The sequence below is a fragment of the Solenopsis invicta genome, chromosome 10 (assembly GCF_016802725.1).
Source record: "Solenopsis invicta isolate M01_SB chromosome 10, UNIL_Sinv_3.0, whole genome shotgun sequence".
Lineage (NCBI taxonomy): Eukaryota > Metazoa > Arthropoda > Insecta > Hymenoptera > Formicidae > Solenopsis > Solenopsis invicta.
In genome coordinates, this window is record NC_052673.1 from 6,880,233 (window position 1) to 6,901,315 (window position 21,083).

The 21,083-nt window shown below is 31.5% G+C and overlaps 2 protein-coding genes, 2 long non-coding RNA genes and 1 pseudogene across 4 annotated transcripts; 4 read left to right on the forward strand and 1 right to left on the reverse strand.

The window, feature by feature from the left end:
* Nucleotides 1–797: 797 nt before the first annotated feature.
* On the forward strand, nucleotides 798–2,976 carry LOC120358775 (juvenile hormone acid O-methyltransferase-like). The gene is made up of 5 exons (XM_039454042.1): nucleotides 798–1,027; nucleotides 1,295–1,466; nucleotides 1,760–1,892; nucleotides 2,052–2,199; nucleotides 2,338–2,976. Exons 1-5 carry the CDS (start codon nucleotides 841–843, stop codon nucleotides 2,517–2,519), a joined length of 822 nt encoding a protein of 273 aa, XP_039309976.1. The 5' UTR covers nucleotides 798–840; the 3' UTR covers nucleotides 2,520–2,976.
* Nucleotides 2,977–3,739: 763 nt separating this feature from the next.
* Nucleotides 3,740–4,123, forward strand: LOC120358776. Its single transcript, XR_005575634.1, has 2 exons — nucleotides 3,740–3,908; nucleotides 3,983–4,123. It is a non-coding gene; the product is annotated as an uncharacterized LOC120358776 (long non-coding RNA).
* Nucleotides 4,124–5,831: 1,708 nt separating this feature from the next.
* LOC120358774 (juvenile hormone acid O-methyltransferase-like) lies at nucleotides 5,832–8,009 on the forward strand. Its single transcript, XM_039454041.1, has 5 exons — nucleotides 5,832–6,060; nucleotides 6,328–6,499; nucleotides 6,793–6,925; nucleotides 7,085–7,232; nucleotides 7,371–8,009. The coding sequence occupies exons 1-5, from the start codon at nucleotides 5,874–5,876 to the stop codon at nucleotides 7,550–7,552; spliced, it is 822 nt and encodes a 273-aa protein (XP_039309975.1). The 5' UTR covers nucleotides 5,832–5,873; the 3' UTR covers nucleotides 7,553–8,009.
* An 873-nt stretch (nucleotides 8,010–8,882) lies between these two features.
* Nucleotides 8,883–9,156, forward strand: LOC120358777. Its single transcript, XR_005575635.1, has 2 exons — nucleotides 8,883–8,941; nucleotides 9,016–9,156. It is a non-coding gene; the product is annotated as an uncharacterized LOC120358777 (long non-coding RNA).
* Nucleotides 9,157–16,355: 7,199 nt separating this feature from the next.
* On the reverse strand, nucleotides 16,356–19,383 carry LOC120358764 (annotated as a pseudogene).
* Nucleotides 19,384–21,083: the final 1,700 nt, after the last annotated feature.

Consider the following 21,083-nt stretch of genomic DNA (forward strand, 5'->3'; position numbering starts at 1 on the left):
GTCAAATTTTAAAATATACAACTTTAAACAATAGTTACAGTGTGTGTGTTTAAATTCTTGACTTATATTCTTAACCGTCAAATGCACAAAATAATTTATATATTAAAAACAAGAGTAAATAAGAGATCACATCAAATGTCTTGCATTAATTAATTGAAAACGTTATTTTCCTTCTTTTGGAGTTTGGAATCTGATTGTGAAAATGTATTTTTTAATGAAATTATTCTGTGGATCTCTGTGCATGTAAAAGTCTCGTGAATCAATTCCATTATAACGATAAAAAAATGATGATACACATTGATGATGTAGAAAAACTGTCAAATAATTCTTTAGGCTTCATATTCGGTTGCAACAGATTGTATAGAAATTCATCGAATATAAATAACGTTTTATTGTTAAAACTCATTATTCTTGTGACTGTTTCTGACAGACTGTTACATATGCATATATATATATATAGATTAAATCTGTACATAATACTGAGGAGGACTAAATACAGCCGAAACATGTTTGTTTAATTAAAAGAAGATCAAAATAATTTACATAAAACATCTTTTTGCTTCTTATTTGGTTGTTTATCTTTTTATTCAGCAATTGCATTTTGTGCTAACTAACAACAAAACTAAATAGTTTTGTTGACGGCACTAAGTTTGTTTTCCTAATACTTTAATGAATAATTTTTTATAGTTTGAAGTATATGTGAAAAACTAGAGAACAATTTAAATAATAAATATTAATAAGTTTCTTGCATTATACAATATCGTAGAGTATATAAGGCGCTGCTAAGATAATACCGCAGCACAAAGTTTTCAAAACCACAGTGCAAAAGTTCAGGAAATCATGACTAGTCCAGAAGTTTACAGTGCAAATGACAACGTAATGAAACATAATGTAGAGTATATACTCGAAGAATTTGCCGAGAATCTAACAAATATATGTGGAAAGTGTATGGACGTTGGTTGCGGTCCTGGAGATATAACAAAGAACTTATTGTTACCGGCTCTTGGCTCAGATGCACAAATAATTGGTAAAAACATACATTTTAAAAATAACAAAAAACAAACGTTAAATAATTATTTAATTCAATGATTGCATAATAACAAATAAAGGACAAGTTCGTTACACGCAAAGCAACAAAAGAGAGATATATAACCAAATATTGAACATAAAGAGATAATTATGTAAATTATTTTGTTCTGTTTTAAATTAAACAAACATGTTTTAACTGTACTTTCCTTTTTTTGCTCGCTACTTCATTGTTCATCTGTCTATTTAAAGATTACATTTTTTGAAGGTACGGATATTTCGGAGAAAATGATTAAATATGCAAATGTAACATCCAGTGATGAAAAACGTGTCCAATTCGAAGTACTGGATATTGAAACTAAAAATTTACCTAAAAAATATATTACTGAATTTAAGCATGTATTTTCGTTTCACGCTTTGCATTATTGCTATGATATTAGGTAAGCTGGGTAATAAATATACTTTAAAATAGAATCCAACCTTTATTAGTAAACGATTTAAAACAAGTGTAAATTAATCTGTGTTTTACTTTTTAAACATATTGTGCGTGTATATGCATTAACTTTAGAATAAAACAAACATTCCAAATAAATTTATGCACATATTATATACTTATTCATTACATGTTTATCAAATGTTTTATATTAAATTAAAAAACGTCTTGTTCAAAAAATATTTTTATAAGCATAATATTGTTTTAGAATTAATTACATTAATTTACTTTATTTAACAGACAAGCCTTTAAGAATATTTATCAAATATTACGACCCAATGGAACTGCACTTTTATATATAGTAGCCTCTGATGATTTGTTTGAAGTTCTTAGAATTTTAGCGCAAGACGTTCGCTTTGAACAATATATACCGGTAAATATATTATTAATTATCATAATATATTATTCATTTACAATTATTAATGTATTACACAATTTATTTTTCATTATTTTTATTATATTTTTATTACACGTTTTATTATTACTTTATGACATTTGAATCATAAATTGTTAATTATTACTTTACATACAGGATAAGATAAAAAACATTGGGCCGTATCATAATTCAAATAATGCTCGCAAAGAGTTGAAAGAATTACTTCAAAGCGTCGGATTTACAGTTCACCATTGTAGCCTTCGGGAGAGGAGCCATTCCGAGAAAAAATCAGAACTGTTTTTGAGTAAGTGATTTTAAAAATAACAAACTTAAATTTAATTTGTAGAATTATTAGGAAGAAACATTAAAAAATTTTCTTTGTCCTATTTTATCTATTTAAATTATAATTTAATAAAAAAAATTAAATAATTTTTTTTTACAGAATCAATATTATCCATTTTGCCATTTTTTGAAGACATGCCAAATGATGTAATAGAAAAGTTCAAAAAAGTATTAATATATGAATACTTGAAGAGAAAAATTAACTATAAATCAATAGATAATGAGGAATTTACATTAGATCTATATACAGCGTTAGTGGTTCATGCGCAGAAGATTGTGTAACAATTGTATAAACATGTATACAATCATAGAAACATAGTAACACATTTGGTAGACAGCACTAACACTAATATTAACAAATGTTTATAATATTGTGGGACAGAGGATAGCATAGCGGCGATAACAGAAGATACGGGTAACGAGAGACTTCACTTCGTTCCGAATCAACTTCTCTAGAACTTACATTAGATCTATATAAAGTGTTAATAGTTTATGCGCAGAAGATATAACAATTGCATAAACGTGTATACAATCATAGAAACATAGTAATACATTTGGTAGACAGAACTAACACTTGTATTAACAATTGTTTATAATAATAATAATAAATACCATACTATATAGATATACTATAATATAAAATAATTAATAGTCAATAATAATTTCTTAACATACATCTTTATCTGTACTGATATACGTGTATCAAGTCAAATTTTAAAATATATAACTTTAAACAATACTTCCAGTGTGTGTGTTTAAATTATTTATTTATATTTTTAATCCAAGTTTGAACACAAGTAAATTTTGAAGGAAGAAAAATAGTAATTATTTCAAATCCTTATTTGGTTCATTGACTAATAATTACAATTAGTACACGCTGAAGAGAATTCAGACCCAGGATCAAAACGTTTGTAAACTGATTATTATTTCTGTACGTAAATTAATTTGGAAGATTTGTTTATCCTTAATATCGTATCTCCTAACAATCGTGAAAGCTTACATTGGCAATTGATTTTGTATTTTAATTTATTTTGGGAACCACAACTACTGTTTCACTTTATTAATTTTAATTAAAATTTGATAGAGTATTACAAAACGTTTATAATATAAATGTATAGAAGTAAAATTAAATAAATTTTAGAGAATATAATCAAACATGCAAAAAAATGTACAATAACAATGAACGACTTAAACTATCTAGAGGCGCGGTCGCGACTCGAGCCTAATGTAAAAAAAATTTTTTATTATGAAAATCGCAGACCGACTCTCTTTTACGCCAGTCAGCGAGTTCCATGCAAGCGGGATTATCAGATCTCAGTAACGGCTGAACCGATCAAGTTCTGAGTAGTCTAAACGATAGCTTAGCCCCAACTTGTATAATAAAAGTGTTTTTATTTTTTTTCTCCGTGCCCTACGAGCGGAGTTATCGCGACGCAAATCTAAATATTCATCTTTAATCTTTAAGAAACGTCGTCGTCACCCTCAGGAATTCTCCCTTTCATATTTTCGACACGAGTGGCGCTGGCATACATCAGTCAGCCGTATGCGACTTGTGGTGTACTTGTGGTGTATGTGGTGTAGTACTTCTTGTCATCTTGTCATCATCATCATATCCGTCGTGACAGATTCTTTAACCTGATCTTTATTCGTCAGTCATTAACAATAATCTTGGTAAGAGTCTCTGACTAGCTTTGTTTTAATCTTTTTTATTGTGAATTTATATATTTTATTATAATTTACTGTAGACATAAGGATTGCATTGAACATTGAGCTACAAAATAAATTATGATCAGAAATATTTAAATAGTCCGTCAGTGGAGGAGACAGACGTTGAGCTGCAAATAGATAATAAAATATCATTACAAGAACACGATGCCAATATTGAACAAAATATAATATAACAGTTGTCAACTTTGAACAATCCGTTTTTCATGAAAGATATGGAAGAGTACACGTCATGTGAATTATATAAAAACGATACGGTAGATGCTCATATGCATAATACTCATTATTCCAAAGCAAGGTCAGATACATAATTTAAACGTATATGTATATATTACCTTCTTTTAAAAGAAAGGTAGAAAAAATTGCGCGCCTATGTGTGTTGCGCGCAACTTATCTTGAAATTGTGTAATCTAATAAAAATGATCATACGTTTATTAAAAAAAAAATGTGTGAAATCTTTTAAAGTGCGCCTATTATAAAGAGAATACTCGTATACTTTTTCTACAAAATTAAAGTAGTAATATTTGTATTTTGAAAAACTTCTATTCTAACCCAACTGGTAGTATCTTCAACTTTTATACAAAACCCACGTGGTACTATCTCTGTATTGTCATTGAAAAATCTTTGTAATTTAAAAATTCAAGTGATAGCATTTTTAATTCTCATTGAAAAATTTTATTCTAACCCAAGTAGTATTTCCTTAAATATTGTGTAATTTAATTCAACCTAAATGCATTTTTCCAAAAAATCTTTTAAACAATCAAAGTGTACTATTTTTGTATTTCCATTGAAAAATCTTTCAATTTTAACCCAAGTGGTTGTATTTAATTTTAATAAGTTTCAATGGAATATGTAACATTTAATTTAAAAGATTAAAAAGGAAACGGTACAAAATGAGAAAATTTTATTGAAATAAACAATTTTTGTGTTTTCTTCTCTTAATCCCACAATATTAATAAGATAAAATAAATACCATACTATATAGATATACTATTATATAAAATATTTAATTAATAGATAATAATAATTTCTTAACAACCATCTTTATCTGCACTGATATACGTGTATCAAGTCAAATTTTAAAATATACAACTTTAAACAATAGTTACAGTGTGTGTGTTTAAATTCTTGACTTATATTCTTAACCGTCAAATGCACAAAATAATTTATATATTAAAAACAAGAGTAAATAAGAGATCACATCAAATGTCTTGCATTAATTAATTGAAAACGTTATTTTCCTTCTTTTGGAGTTTGGAATCTGATTGTGAAAATGTATTTTTTAATGAAATTATTCTGTGGATCTCTGTGCATGTAAAAGTCTCGTGAATCAATTCCATTATAACGATAAAAAAATGATGATACACATTGATGATGTAGAAAAACTGTCAAATAATTCTTTAGGCTTCATATTCGGTTGCAACAGATTGTATAGAAATTCATCGAATATAAATAACGTTTTATTGTTAAAACTCATTATTCTTGTGACTGTTTCTGACAGACTGTTACATATGCATATATATATATATAGATTAAATCTGTACATAATACTGAGGAGGACTAAATACAGCCGAAACATGTTTGTTTAATTAAAAGAAGATCAAAATAATTTACATAAAACATCTTTTTGCTTCTTATTTGGTTGTTTATCTTTTTATTCAGCAATTGCATTTTGTGCTAACTAACAACAAAACTAAATAGTTTTGTTGACGGCACTAAGTTTGTTTTCCTAATACTTTAATGAATAATTTTTTATAGTTTGAAGTATATGTGAAAAACTAGAGAACAATTTAAATAATAAATATTAATAAGTTTCTTGCATTATACAATATCGTAGAGTATATAAGGCGCTGCTAAGATAATACCGCAGCACAAAGTTTTCAAAACCACAGTGCAAAAGTTCAGGAAATCATGACTAGTCCAGAAGTTTACAGTGCAAATGACAACGTAATGAAACATAATGTAGAGTATATACTCGAAGAATTTGCCGAGAATCTAACAAATATATGTGGAAAGTGTATGGACGTTGGTTGCGGTCCTGGAGATATAACAAAGAACTTATTGTTACCGGCTCTTGGCTCAGATGCACAAATAATTGGTAAAAACATACATTTTAAAAATAACAAAAAACAAACGTTAAATAATTATTTAATTCAATGATTGCATAATAACAAATAAAGGACAAGTTCGTTACACGCAAAGCAACAAAAGAGAGATATATAACCAAATATTGAACATAAGGAGATAATTATGTAAATTATTTTGTTCTGTTTTAAATTAAACAAACATGTTTTAACTGTACTTTCCTTTTTTTGCTCGCTACTTCATTGTTCATCTGTCTATTTAAAGATTACATTTTTTGAAGGTACGGATATTTCGGAGAAAATGATTAAATATGCAAATGTAACATCCAGTGATGAAAAACGTGTCCAATTCGAAGTACTGGATATTGAAACTAAAAATTTACCTAAAAAATATATTACTGAATTTAAGCATGTATTTTCGTTTCACGCTTTGCATTATTGCTATGATATTAGGTAAGCTGGGTAATAAATATACTTTAAAATAGAATCCAACCTTTATTAGTAAACGATTTAAAACAAGTGTAAATTAATCTGTGTTTTACTTTTTAAACATATTGTGCGTGTATATGCATTAACTTTAGAATAAAACAAACATTCCAAATAAATTTATGCACATATTATATACTTATTCATTACATGTTTATCAAATGTTTTATATTAAATTAAAAAACGTCTTGTTCAAAAAATATTTTTATAAGCATAATATTGTTTTAGAATTAATTACATTAATTTACTTTATTTAACAGACAAGCCTTTAAGAATATTTATCAAATATTACGACCCAATGGAACTGCACTTTTATATATAGTAGCCTCTGATGATTTGTTTGAAGTTCTTAGAATTTTAGCGCAAGACGTTCGCTTTGAACAATATATACCAGTAAATATATTATTAATTATCATAATATATTATTCATTTACAATTATTAATGTATTACACAATTTATTTTTCATTATTTTTATTATATTTTTATTACACGTTTTATTATTACTTTATAACATTTGAATCATAAATTGTTAATTATTACTTTACATACAGGATAAGATAAAAAACTTTGGGCCGTATCATAATTCAAATAATGCTCGCAAAGAGTTGAAAGAATTACTTCAAAGCGTCGGATTTACAGTTCACCATTGTAGCCTTCGGGAGAGGAGCCATTCCGAGAAAAAATCAGAACTGTTTTTGAGTAAGTGATTTTAAAAATAACAAACTTAAATTTAATTTGTAGAATTATTAGGAAGAAACATTAAAAAATTTTCTTTGTCCTATTTTATCTATTTAAATTATAATTTAATAAAAAAAATTAAATAATTTTTTTTTACAGAATCAATATTATCCATTTTGCCATTTTTTGAAGACATGCCAAATGATGTAATAGAAAAGTTCAAAAAAGTATTAATATATGAATACTTGAAGAGAAAAATTAACTATAAATCAATAGATAATGAGGAATTTACATTAGATCTATATACAGCGTTAGTGGTTCATGCGCAGAAGATTGTGTAACAATTGTATAAACATGTATACAATCATAGAAACATAGTAACACATTTGGTAGACAGCACTAACACTAATATTAACAAATGTTTATAATATTGTGGGACAGAGGATAGCATAGCGGCGATAACAGAAGATACGGGTAACGAGAGACTTCACTTCGTTCCGAATCAACTTCTCTAGAACTTACATTAGATCTATATAAAGTGTTAATAGTTTATGCGCAGAAGATATAACAATTGCATAAACGTGTATACAATCATAGAAACATAGTAATACATTTGGTAGACAGAACTAACACTTATATTAACAATTGTTTATAATAATAATAATAAATACCATACTATATAGATATACTATAATATAAAATAATTAATAGTCAATAATAATTTCTTAACATACATCTTTATCTGTACTGATATACGTGTATCAAGTCAAATTTTAAAATATATAACTTTAAACAATACTTCCAGTGTGTGTGTTTAAATTATTTATTTATATTTTTAATCCAAGTTTGAACACAAGTAAATTTTGAAGGAAGAAAAATAGTAATTATTTCAAATCCTTATTTGGTTCATTGACTAATAATTACAATTAGTACACGCTGAAGAGAATTCAGACCCAGGATCAAAACGTTTGTAAACTGATTATTATTTCTGTACGTAAATTAATTTGGAAGATTTGTTTATCCTTAATATCGTATCTCCTAACAATCGTGAAAGCTTACATTGGCAATTGATTTTGTATTTTAATTTATTTTGGGAACCACAACTACTGTTTCACTTTATTAATTTTAATTAAAATTTGATAGAGTATTACAAAACGTTTATAATATAAATGTATAGAAGTAAAATTAAATAAATTTTAGAGAATATAATCAAACATGCAAAAAAATGTACAATAACAATGAACGACTTAAACTATCTAGAGGCGCGGTCGCGACTCGAGCCTAATGTAAAAAAAATTTTTTATTATGAAAATCGCAGACCGACTCTCTTTTGCGCCAGTCAGCGAGTTCCATGCAAGCGGGATTATCAGATCTCAGTAACGGCTGAACCGATCAAGTTCTGAGTAGTCTAAACGATAGCTTAGCCCCAACTTGTATAATAAAAGTGTTTTTATTTTTTTTCTCCGTGCCCTACGAGCGGAGTTATCGCGACGCAAATCTAAATATTCATCTTTAATCTTTAAGAAACGTCGTCGTCACCCTCAGGAATTCTCCCTTTCATATTTTCGACACGAGTGGCGCTGGCATACATCAGTCAGCCGTATGCGACTTGTGGTGTACTTGTGGTGTATGTGGTGTAGTACTTCTTGTCATCTTGTCATCATCATCATATCCGTCGTGACAGGTTCTTTAACCTGATCTTTATTCGTCAGTCATTAACAATAATCTTGGTAAGAGTCTCTGACTAGCTTTGTTTTAATCTTTTTTATTGTGAATTTATAGATTTTATTATAATTTACTGTAGACATAAGGATTGCATTGAACATTGAGCTACAAAATAAATTATGATCAGAAATATTTAAATAGTCCGTCAGTGGAGGAGACAGACGTTGAGCTGCAAATAGATAATAAAATATCATTACAAGAACACGATGCCAATATTGAACAAAATATAATATAACAGTTGTCAACTTTGAACAATCCGTTTTTCATGAAAGATATGGAAGAGTACACGTCATGTGAATTATATAAAAACGATACGGTAGATGCTCATATGCATAATACTCATTATTCCAAAGCAAGGTCAGATACATAATTTAAACGTATATGTATATATTACCTTCTTTTAAAAGAAAGGTAGAAAAAATTGCGCGCCTATGTGTGTTGCGCGCAACTTATCTTGAAATTGTGTAATCTAATAAAAATGATCATACGTTTATTAAAAAAAAAAATGTGTGAAATCTTTTAAAGTGCGCCTATTATAAAGAGAATATACTTTTTCTACAAAATTAAAGTAGTAGTATTTGTATTTTGAAAAACTTCTATTCTAACCCAACTGGTAGTATCTTCAACTTTTATACAAAACCCACGTGGTACTATCTCTGTATTGTCATTGAAAAATCTTTGTAATTTAAAAATTCAAGTGATAGCATTTTTAATTCTCATTGAAAAATTTTATTCTAACCCAAGTAGTATTTCCTTAAATATTGTGTAATTTAATTCAACCTAAATGCATTTTTCCAAAAAATCTTTCAATTTTAACCCAAGTGGTTGTATTTAATTTTAATAAGTTTCAATGAATATGTAACATTTAATTTAAAAGATTAAAGAGGAAACGGTATAAAATGAGAAAATTTTATTGAAATAAAAAATTTTTGATGTACAAAAACATGGCGAAAACATTAAACATCGAACCGTATATGAATCTCTTCAATTCGAATGTGAATCAAAGTCAAGTCACATTTTCCTGAATTTATATTACGTGTGGCTTTAAATATAATAATAAGGTATTCTAAATAACGTTGCAAATTTTTTTCTTTAATCACACAGAAATTATTTTGGAAAAATGTGTAACAAAACGCCCCTCCACCTCGCGCGCACTGCCACTCCGCTCCGTCCACCCGAGCAATACACCGGCAGAACGCCACGTGCGCGCACCGAGCTAACCTGCCGTCGCGATCACGCGGCAGCACGCGCGCCGCCCGTGGCGTTCGGCAACGCTCCCACTCCGGGCCAGCCGACCGAACGCACGGATTGGTCCGCCCAACCGTGCGTTCGGATATATAAGCCGGCAGTGGGAACGCCGAAGACAGATCTTCCCGGTCCGCCGAATCCGACAGGTCGAGTATCCTCGACCGCACTCCGACTCCCGAGAGGACGAGCGTACTCGCCTCATCCTGACTCCCCTCGACGAGCATCCTCGTCGTCCCGACTAAGCCGAGCATCCTCGGCAAATCCGATCTTACCGAATACTGTCCACAGCCAATCACGGCGAGCATCCTCACCGTGCTCCGTAGCCGAGTATCCTCGGCGAATCACCGATCACGACGAGCATCCTCGTCGAGTCCGCAGGCTGGGTATCCCTAGCCAATCCCTTCCGTCCTCTCCCTCAGGGAAGAATCTCGTGTAACCTAAAGCCTCGTCAGGGCATCCGCGTCCTGGCGAGAACTTCGCCTCATTTGGCACGAGGCGGCTCGGGCGAGACGCGGAATCGTCACCGTCGCTCCGATCCCGCGTTCCGCGGCTCCCCGATCTCCCCGGACACCGAGTCCGTTTCAAACCACGCGATTTAATTTAAGTTAGAGTTATTTTTGTATCCTTATAATTTCATAGCTCTAGTACTCCAGCTCTTATTATGTATCATTCTAAGTTAGAGTTATCTTTTGACACTGTACCGACTCAGCTGTACTCTCGCGGTTATTGATTTTTTGTTTCGAACTTCCGTCTTGGCTCTCGCCTAGCGCGCTCGTTAGCCCACGCGTCACCGCGCGCTCATCGTTACCACCACTCGCGATTCCGACCGCGCAGCGGCAATTGGTCGCCGCGACCACCACGAGCCAATCGCGCCCCCGCTAAGGCTGGGTCCACTTGTCGCGAGGCGTTAGACCCAATCTGCGATTGAGGCTACTTGTAAATACTATATTCAAATAAAGATCTCATATGTTTGTCAGCTAAATACCGAGTGCGATTATTCTACCGAACCCGACCAATCCGGCGAGCTTATCCGCCACCGTGTTCCGACACCTCCCGCACCCGCACGAAAACCACCAGCGTTACAAATGTTTTACCAAGAAAATAGCGTTACGCAAAGATGCTATGTTAAATACTGAAAAATTTATAAATTAATGAACTAGTAATGAACATCAGACAAAGAATATAAAATGCAGATTTTATAAACTAATATATTAAACATTTAACAGCCGAAAGATGTTAAATAGATTCGTCGACGATTCAAAATTGTCGATTTATTTGAATCGGAAAATAAATTTAAATCGAACCAACAGTGTTTGATTTCGATTTGTAGTGATTTGGATTTGAACAATTTGCACATCTTTACATTATACACATATAATAATATGTTATTATTTACTGGCAAAGAGTGACAGTGGGTCCATTGCCTCTCGTGATATTTTCAGCTGCTTTCCAAAACGTCACTATCGATTCAACTGGGGGCAGTGGTTGATCTTTTCCGGGTTTCTATTCCGTTAAACACATTATAGTCACATATTGTTCTCTTGAAGGTTTCTGCGACAATGGATAATCACGTAGGTAACAGCAAATAAAAACTGTAAAGTGATGGTAGTAATTTGATGTACCTCGAAATTATCAACGAGCAACAACTTTTGTGACGTATAATATATCTCCTTCACGACTTCTTTCGCAGTAATATGCAAATATGGGGTTGATTCAAACTTACCGCTTGTAGGAGCGATCTCACAACAAGTCTAAAACAGTTCAAGAATAGACAATTATATTTACTTTCTAAATATAAATCAGTAAAATTTTATTGATTTGCAGTGTTATACTTATAAGTGTAATCATCAATAACTATTCAGTGTCTTTCAATAATACCAATTAAGAAAAAGATAACTGTCACTGAACGGAGTATTATCGGTGTATTATCGTTGAAGTGTATAACACTGACTGATATAGTTACAAAAACAGCACTGAAATCAGACTGTCTGCAGTAAATATTACATTAACTCCGATTAAAAAAGTACCTACATAAATATTTATGTTAATTAATCTTTTTTATGACGGCTTTGACGAACCATTGTTTGATATATACTATAAATTGTCTCAATTATCTGACTGATTTATTTTAGTCAATTAATTATGTATGAATTGTGTATGAAAAATATTAAGAAATGAACAAAATATTCGTTATAATTGTATAATTTACTTTCTAAATCAGAGTATTATTCACTGAAATATAGTGAATATTCTAATTTTGATACTCATAACTATATTAATTAGTGATGAATGCACTGTTTTATGGTGACAATACACTACAATTCAATGAGAGGATTTTCTATTTAATTGGAATCACTAAAAGACAAAGAATAATCACTGATGGCAATCATAGCACTGCAATTTAGTAATATTTTATTGATTTAGATTTAGAGAGTATATTCTATAAATGCAGTCTATTTTTCTCGGTTTTTATTAATATGTAAAAAGTGCACGTACAGGATTCTGCAAATCTGGCAGCTGCAACATGAGAATAAGTTCAACTTTGTATTCAGCAATCATTTGCCAGAATTTTAATCGTTGATTGTATGGGAAGCTGTATAGCTAGATACTGATTCTGAAGTTTTACTCCATCTACATAAACGGCGGATAGATAATCACTGTCCTCGTGCAATATCGGGTATTTTTCAAATATACTCTACTGACTTTATCTGCAAAAAACGATTAATTTATTGTAAATACGTTCTTCTATTATGTACAAGATTAATTACTACACAAAATAATAGTTCAATTTCATAATATACTAATCATACAAATAATAGTCAAAACTTAGTATTTAAAAGTTTATAAATTAGAATTCAATATAAGCAAACAAACTTGAAATCAAATCTGGAAATTTGTTTTTGACTCAATTACTCATCGAAAGTGCGAAACGCGCGCACTTGAGGAAACCGCGCGCAACCGCGCGCACCCGCGCACCCGCGCGCACGGCGCGCACCCGCGCGAACCACGCGCACCCGCGCGAACAGCGCGCGACCGCGCGAACCGCGCGCACCCGCTCGTACCCGCGAAAAACGCGCGCGTCCACTCGCATCAACGTAAACGGCGCGCACCCGCGCACCGCGTAAAACGCGCGCGTCCACGCGCACCCACACAAACCTCGTGCACCCGCGTACATGCGCGAACCGCGCGCAGCCGCGCACCCGCGCGAACCGCGCGCAAACCGCGCGCGTCCACGCGCACCCACGCAAACCGCGCGCACTCGCGTACACGCATGAACCGCGCGCACCCGCGGACACGCGCGAACCTCGCGCACCCGCGGACACGCGCGAACCTCGCGCACCCGCGCAAACCACACGCATCCGCGCGAACCGCGCGCACCCGCGTACACGCGCCAACCTCGCGCACCCGCGCGAACTGCGAGCATCCGCGCGAACCACGCGCACTCGCGTACACGCGCGAACTCCGCGCACCGCGCGCACCCACGCACCCGCGCGCACTACACGCACCCGCGCACCGCGCCCCGTGCGCCTGCGCGCACCCGCGCGCACCCGCGTACACGCGCGAACCGCGCCCACCCGCGTACACGCGCGAATCGCGCGCACCCGCGCACCCGCGCGAACCGCGCGCACCCGCGTACACGCGCGATCCGCGCCCACCCGCGTACACGCGCGAATCGCGCGCACCCGCGCACCGCGCACCCGCGCGTACTGCGCGCGCCCGTGCGAACAACGCGCGCAGCGCGCACCCGCACGGAACGCGCGCGTCTATGTGCACCCGCGCAAACCGCGCGCACCTGCGCGAACCGCGACCACCCGCGCAAACCACCGCGCGCACCCGCGTACACGCGCGAACCGCGTGAACCCGCCCACCCTTATTCTCTCTGTCTGTGTTGCTCTCTTAATATCTCGCTCGTTTTTTTTTTCTCTCACTCCGTTCTTACACCGAAAAGTAGCAATAATTGAGCTAGACATCGCACAATAAATACGCAAAGTATTCTTCAAGAGTTTTCAATTTCTTGAATTATAATTCTTTAGGAATTTGAAAAAGAATACAATAAGAATACCTCAAGAAGTTACATGCAGTATATTTAAAATTCTAGAACTTTGAGCATTTATGTAGAATTTCCATCAATAGACGTATACTGTATAAATTCTAAGAAAATAGTACATATTATAAGTAATGCTCATCAAGCAAATATTTATTACTACCATATTATTACAATGATATTTAATAATATGTAACGTTTTTAAACCAAAAATTAAAAAAAATTTTTTTTAATTTTAAGAAAAATTTACAAACAATTTGTTTATCACGTACTCTTCAACTATCATTCAGCTTTCATTCAAAGTACTTTTTTGTATCTGTTACAATGATATACGCAAAAAATCGCTTTCTTTCAAAGGGGTGTTTCAGCCTCTAAAAATGATAACGGGCACATATAAAAAATACGTGTTTTTTATTTTGATCTGTATTACAACATATTAAAGGCTCATCAAAATTGGATGGAACGCTTACGTCTTTTTTCTTGTTAGTGCTTATATGTATTATTGTGTGATTTATAAACTTTTTCAGTTCACTAAACTACGCGCCGAATAAATTATTCGGTGGTGAAACACAGTTTCAAGTTGAACACGTTTAGTAGTATCACGTTATTAAATTGAATAATCAATTTAATAATAAATGATACTAGCCCGCATCTGAATGTAATTTATTTATATTTTGTTTTTATAAACATTAAATTTTTTTTTATTTTATCTCAAAAAATGTTTTTATCATGGAATCGCCAAAAATCCCTTTACAAACTTCTACTTTAACTCCAAATAAAGCTTTACAACATTTTATTGAAATCGGAGGTTGACTATTTATTTTTCCTGATTATTTTTTGTTACACTCGATTTTTCGAATATCACTCATTCTTATGTGTCCGAATAATTATATTTTTTGAAGAATTTAAATTTTCTATTTTCTTTTTCATAGTAGCATATCTAAACTAAAATAACTTATTGTTAGATTCATTTCTATTATATGTACATTTATTATAAAAGATTTTATTTTTTATAGAAACAACTTGTTTATTTTGCAATTAAACTTTAATAATTAAATTTTGCAATTTATTTTGTCTAAAATAAAGCACATTTGTTCTAGAATCTTAAATGTATATTCCTAAACTGTTGGATTCGCGAATTTCTCCTGATTTGTTTGTTAATTCGCTATGTTGGCTAGTACAGCCTTAGTAAAGGCTCGCGTCGAGAGGAATGGAAATGAGTAAAGCACTTCTGATCTCTTTGAGTAATATGTACTTAATATTATACTAATACAATGTGATCGCTTCTCGGTCAGAAACGAATCTGAGCGTTCGCGAAAAGGCGCGGCAACCGGCCGGAAAACCCTGGTCCCCCCTTTTCGTAGAATTCGCAGGTGAATGATTGGAATTGGTAGAGAAAAAAAGGAGAGAGGGCCGCTTTCGGCGCGAAGAGCATGATCGAAAATGTTTATATTATGGTCCTTGAGTAGAAGGCAACCGGAGCGACCGTTGATCCCTTCTTTGTCTGGTTTAAACGGAAACATAAACTTTTAGAGAATTTTTTAATTATTTTAAAAAAGCAAAAAACGTTTAAGAGCAAGTTTCAGAGACATGCTGATACATGGTGTTTTTACATTGTGTTGTTAGAATTAATTAGAACTATCTTCAGATGATGTGTTAAAGTTATCCAAGCTTTCATCTTCAATTCTATAACCAAAACTCGAATAAAACAATCTAGACTAGAAAAACACGACGATGTTTAAATATTCAATTTGCGATTACAAAAGTGCTCATGATATGCATTTTTTAATACATTTTACTCTGACTAAAATCTCTTTAAAATCTAATTAAATAAGTAATTATTAGATAACTACTTACATTAACTATTTTTTCCATTCTCATTCCCCACTTGATGTCTATGTAAAAAAAGAAATAGATAAATCATACATTTATCAATATACATGTCAGTATAGTTTATAATATGTAACGTGTTGTACTGCTTACACATTGCACTTTTAGGAACGTGATATTAAATATTGTAAATATTATTAAATAATACTGTGAAAAAAAGAAAAACGCAAAAAACGAACAATGTATTTAAAAAATTATATCTGTCTTTGTATGTACGTATAGAAGCAAATGATTCCTTACCCGGAAATTGTTCATCCAAAGGCATTCATATCCCAATATCGTCGTCCATTTGTATCGCAAAAATAAAAACGGATGTGCCTTTAAATACCTTATCTATAAATTAAATAAGTAAAATAAAAAAAGATCACTCTTTTCTTTTCTACATGGCAAGAAAGATAAACTTGTTTATCAGATTTAAGAAATGGGAAACTCACAAATCGACCCTCACATTCAACTGCTGCACATAAGCTGTCGTATTTTTGTCCCAAATGATTAAATAACCAAGGCGTTATCCAGATATTACATATTCGCTTTTAGGTCCAAAGAAAATGACTTCCGGATCTAGCAGATGACAATGTGATACCAAATATTAATACATAGGCCAATATTCGTAGTTGATTCTTATATTTAAGACTGTCTTAAGTACATATCTATCTTAATATGTTATCAACTAATCAGAGCCATATTAGCACCTTAAGAGTTTTAAAATGAGAATCTACTATAAATATCAGCTATATTTAAGGTAATTTCTGATTATACAAATTTTAAAAGGAATGATAATCAAATTGACATTGAAATGACATTGAAATCATAAATTCGACACTATTCAACGTCTATTTGACGTCGATTCCAGTTACCATTTTTCTGCGCGTATTAAGAGATACAAATAAATGTATAATATACTAAGTATTTTATCAAAAAATGAAACATTTCACAAAAATTATGTCTCCAACATTTTTAAGACAACTTTAGAAAAGCAAAACGTACGCAAATCCTGTACTTGAAATCTTGTAGAAAAGTTGTTTAAAGATTATTGAAAAAATCTGCAATCTCTTTGAAGTGTTGTTAAAAATATAATAAGATAATCAACAATTTTTTTTTAAATAGTACTAAATAGTAAATTTATATATAATTTTTAAAGAAAGTACTTTAACTTCATTATTTAAAATAAATTGGAAATAATATTATCTAGACAACCTCGAATGATATCTGGCTCCAATCTCTCGTACGTAATGTAATAATACAATTTTATTTTGTCTTTACATACCCATGGTGCCCTGATAGTTATGAAGATATTCTACAGGTGACGAATTTATTTTATCAAATAGGTAAATGTTTTCGCATGGTCCATACGATGCAACAATTTCTGTTCCATCATGATTATACACACAGTATGTTACGCTATGCACATGTTGATTCGTCTAAATCATTTAAATTATATGTATGTAAAATTAAACATATAAAAAGAATAAATTACACTACTGCTTTAAATATTGATGAACTTTTTTAGTTATAAAATGGCTGAAATTGAATAGATACAATGCAACGTACCAAATAATCGGGACACAATGTATAAAGCGGCTGCCGAACTTTTCGCCAATCGTATACTCTTACATACTTGCAATAGCCGCTGACACAAAATGCATTACTGTTTAAAGGGTTAAAATGTATATTGCATAGATCTATCTTTGATTCAGTACCTTTCTTGAATACAGTAAGTAACCTGTGGATAAAGATTACTTATATATTTTACACAAAAATTAATGTTATATCTAATTATATATGTACATAATATTAATTACGTATGGATAAGTGTTATGTGCTGTGTGTATGTACATATAAGGAATAAAAAATATAAATATACTGGTTAACGGATACAATGGTAAATATGAATATACTCTTAAAGTTAACGCTCTTGTTTATATGACACCGTTGCGTTCCATACTTACTTATATTTAGTCATTAATTGACTATTATTTATTAAGTAATATCTTAAGATGATAATACGGTTTTGTTATTAGTTTTAACATTTTAAGACAGAGATTTTATAGTAGAGGAAAGAGGGGTATTGTGACTACTGTTGACTACCCCTAATATCTCCGTTATTAGTTGACAAATTCTAACAATTGCTTATGAAATTATTCGTAGCAATTATTCAAACTATCGGCGGAGAATATCCTGCAGGATGTTTCAACATATACTCGAATCGCTGTATGGCGCAAATAGGAACTTGCGCAGAATATGCGGAGCATATCATAGTATGTATATCGAATGTTCTAAGAATATTAGTAACCTGCTGTTATGATATTCTTAAAATATTCTCAGGATGTACTAGTTTCGTTAGGGGAATAAAATGTAATATTAAAATGACTCTGCTATAAACATTATTTTAATCATAATTATAAGTACATTCATCCCAAATAGTATTTGTGTGACCACTTGTAAAGCAACGTTTTTTTGACAGAGCCCAATCCCAAATAAATATTTCCGAAGAATCAGCACAAGCATTTGCTAATAAATTTCCTTTTTGATTAAAGTTTAAGGTAGTTACTTCATGACCCTATAAATGTTAGTTAAATGTAAAAAATTCCAAATAAATAATGATACAGAACCAGATAAATAATTATAATACGGTTATAAATTTCATGTAGCTCGATATTTGTAAACTATTCATGTAAGATGAATAACTTACCTTAACCGCAGTAAACTTATGGTTAAATGAGAGCCGCTTTACTGCAAGTGAAGAACTGTAGAATCTTCTGTGGAATAATGAGTTATTACCAATTTGGCGATTTATCACTTCCTGCACACTATTCCAATTAGGAGGCTGCTTCTCTACCCTTGAAAAAAAAGTTGATAAACTTGTTTTAATAAACTGATTACTGATCAGTAATCAGTTTACTGAAACAAATTTATCAACTTTTTGTTCAAGAGTATTTTAAGGCAATGAGATATTTCTTCGTCCGAATAATTTTCCACTTGATAGAAAAATATGCTTCGTGCAATCTTGCTACTACTTTCGTTCAAATCACCTACAAACAATTCAGTACATCTTACTAAACAATTGTGCAGAGGAGTACAAAATCATAAAATACCTCTCTCGTCACTGTATTGATCAGATTCGTCATTAAGCATTTCTGATCTTGTTCTGCTAATTCCTGAACTATCTGATAATTCGTTCTCACGATAACTCACTTCTAGTATTAGCAAATTAACTGCAATAATCACACACGTATACATATAGTATGTCGGTGTTGTGTTCATAATTGATTTTTTTTGTTACTTTTTTGAGATTAAGATGATTACGTCCAAGGTGATAAAATGACTGTCAATGTACGCATATTTGAACCCAATGTGAAAGCAAATTTGTCAAGTTATTTTTGTCTCTTAATAAAATTATAAAAAGATGACATACATATAATTGAAAATGCCAAAGACTGTGATTGAATAGTGCGGACAGAGATCTTTTCTTTATCATTTCTTCTAAGTCAATGACAATTACTATAATTTCTATAATTTATATATTTTAAAAGTATAGACATGAGATATATGATCTGTTTACATTTTTGCTCAGTAAGTGTGTCAAGAATATTCCAATAACAATCATCTAGCATCGTTATTTAATCAATTTTCCTGTTCTTTTATAAGAAGCATTTCTGAAATGATTCTTTGGCAACAAAACAATAATTTTGCACATGAAGTATTTTGCTATTCTTCAAGTCCAATAAGCAGTCGAGTTCTATTATATGATCTATACGTTTGATTATTATACGATTTTGAGAGTCATAATTTTAATTCTATCTATTTTCTCTTAGCCTTGTTAAAAACAAGACACGACTCTCAAACGTTGCTGGCCTTCTACGATTTCTATGAACTTGATCCCTAGCGATCTGTAGACACTTAGATTCGGTTTTTCATTATCTGATTAACTTGTGGTTAAACTTAATCTGATGTTTTATTCAGTGAGCTCTACCCGTGATGATGCCATAAATAAAGCTCATTGGATAAAACAACAGGTTAAGTTTAATCATAAGTTAACCGGATAATGAAAAACTGGGCCTTAGTTATTAATACATGTATATCACTGATAGATCAGGTCAATATGTTATCAAAAGCACTAAACATATATAATTGAAGCATATTATTTACATAAACACATATAAAATTAATATTTACTAATTACAAATTTTCACAAGTAAATAGGATCTGAAATAACTTTCCTATTATTCGTTTAAATAAGAATAATGTACAACTAGAAAAAATATCAATATGGTACAATAATAAAATTAAATATGAAAAAATTCTTTTCGTTTAATTTTATATCATTGTTCCAAATAATTACGTAATATAATTTAAAACGTTTTTTTAAATGGATTTTAAAATAAATAAATGAAAAAGTAAATAGTTTAAATGTTAAATAAACATTAAATAAGTATAATTTTACAGGTGAGAAATAAATATAAAAATTAAATAAACATTAAAGAAATATTAAATAAGTATTTAACAAATATTTACTGAAATAATTTTCTCACATGAAAAATAAATACTTAAAAAACGTTAAATATATGTTTATTAAAAAATTTATTAATATTTATTAAAATTATTTTCTCAAATAATTGATTAATAGCGAAGAAATGTTTATATATCAATAAATAAACGTTAAAAAAATGTTTTCTAACATTACTTCTTCAAATAAATAATTCATGAAAAATAAATACTTAAATAATATTAGATAAATATTTAAAAATTGTTTTTAAAAAATTATTATTGTAAATAAATATTCAATTAAAAAAATAATGAGTAAATGTTAAATAAATTTCTTTTTCAAAGTGAGTGAAAGAAATAAATATTAATAAAAATAAACCTTTAAAAATTATTTAAAAAACATTGCTGCTTGGATTCCAGGGGTATGTTTCTCCTGAGATTCCCTCCTAAGTGTCTCTCACGTGTTATTTCACCTTTTT

Excerpts from the sequence above, each read along its gene's own strand:
- LOC120358775 (XM_039454042.1), top strand. The coding sequence starts at position 841 with ATGACTAGTCCAGAAGTTTACAGTGCAAATGACAACGTAATGAAACAT. Across the intron at positions 1,893-2,051 it reads GCTTTGAACAATATATACCG|GATAAGATAAAAAACATTGG; the intron begins GTAAATATATTA and ends CTTTACATACAG. Across the intron at positions 2,200-2,337 it reads AAAATCAGAACTGTTTTTGA|AATCAATATTATCCATTTTG; the intron begins GTAAGTGATTTT and ends TTTTTTTTACAG.
- LOC120358774 (XM_039454041.1), top strand. The coding sequence starts at position 5,874 with ATGACTAGTCCAGAAGTTTACAGTGCAAATGACAACGTAATGAAACAT. Across the intron at positions 6,061-6,327 it reads CTCAGATGCACAAATAATTG|GTACGGATATTTCGGAGAAA; the intron begins GTAAAAACATAC and ends CATTTTTTGAAG. Across the intron at positions 6,926-7,084 it reads GCTTTGAACAATATATACCA|GATAAGATAAAAAACTTTGG; the intron begins GTAAATATATTA and ends CTTTACATACAG.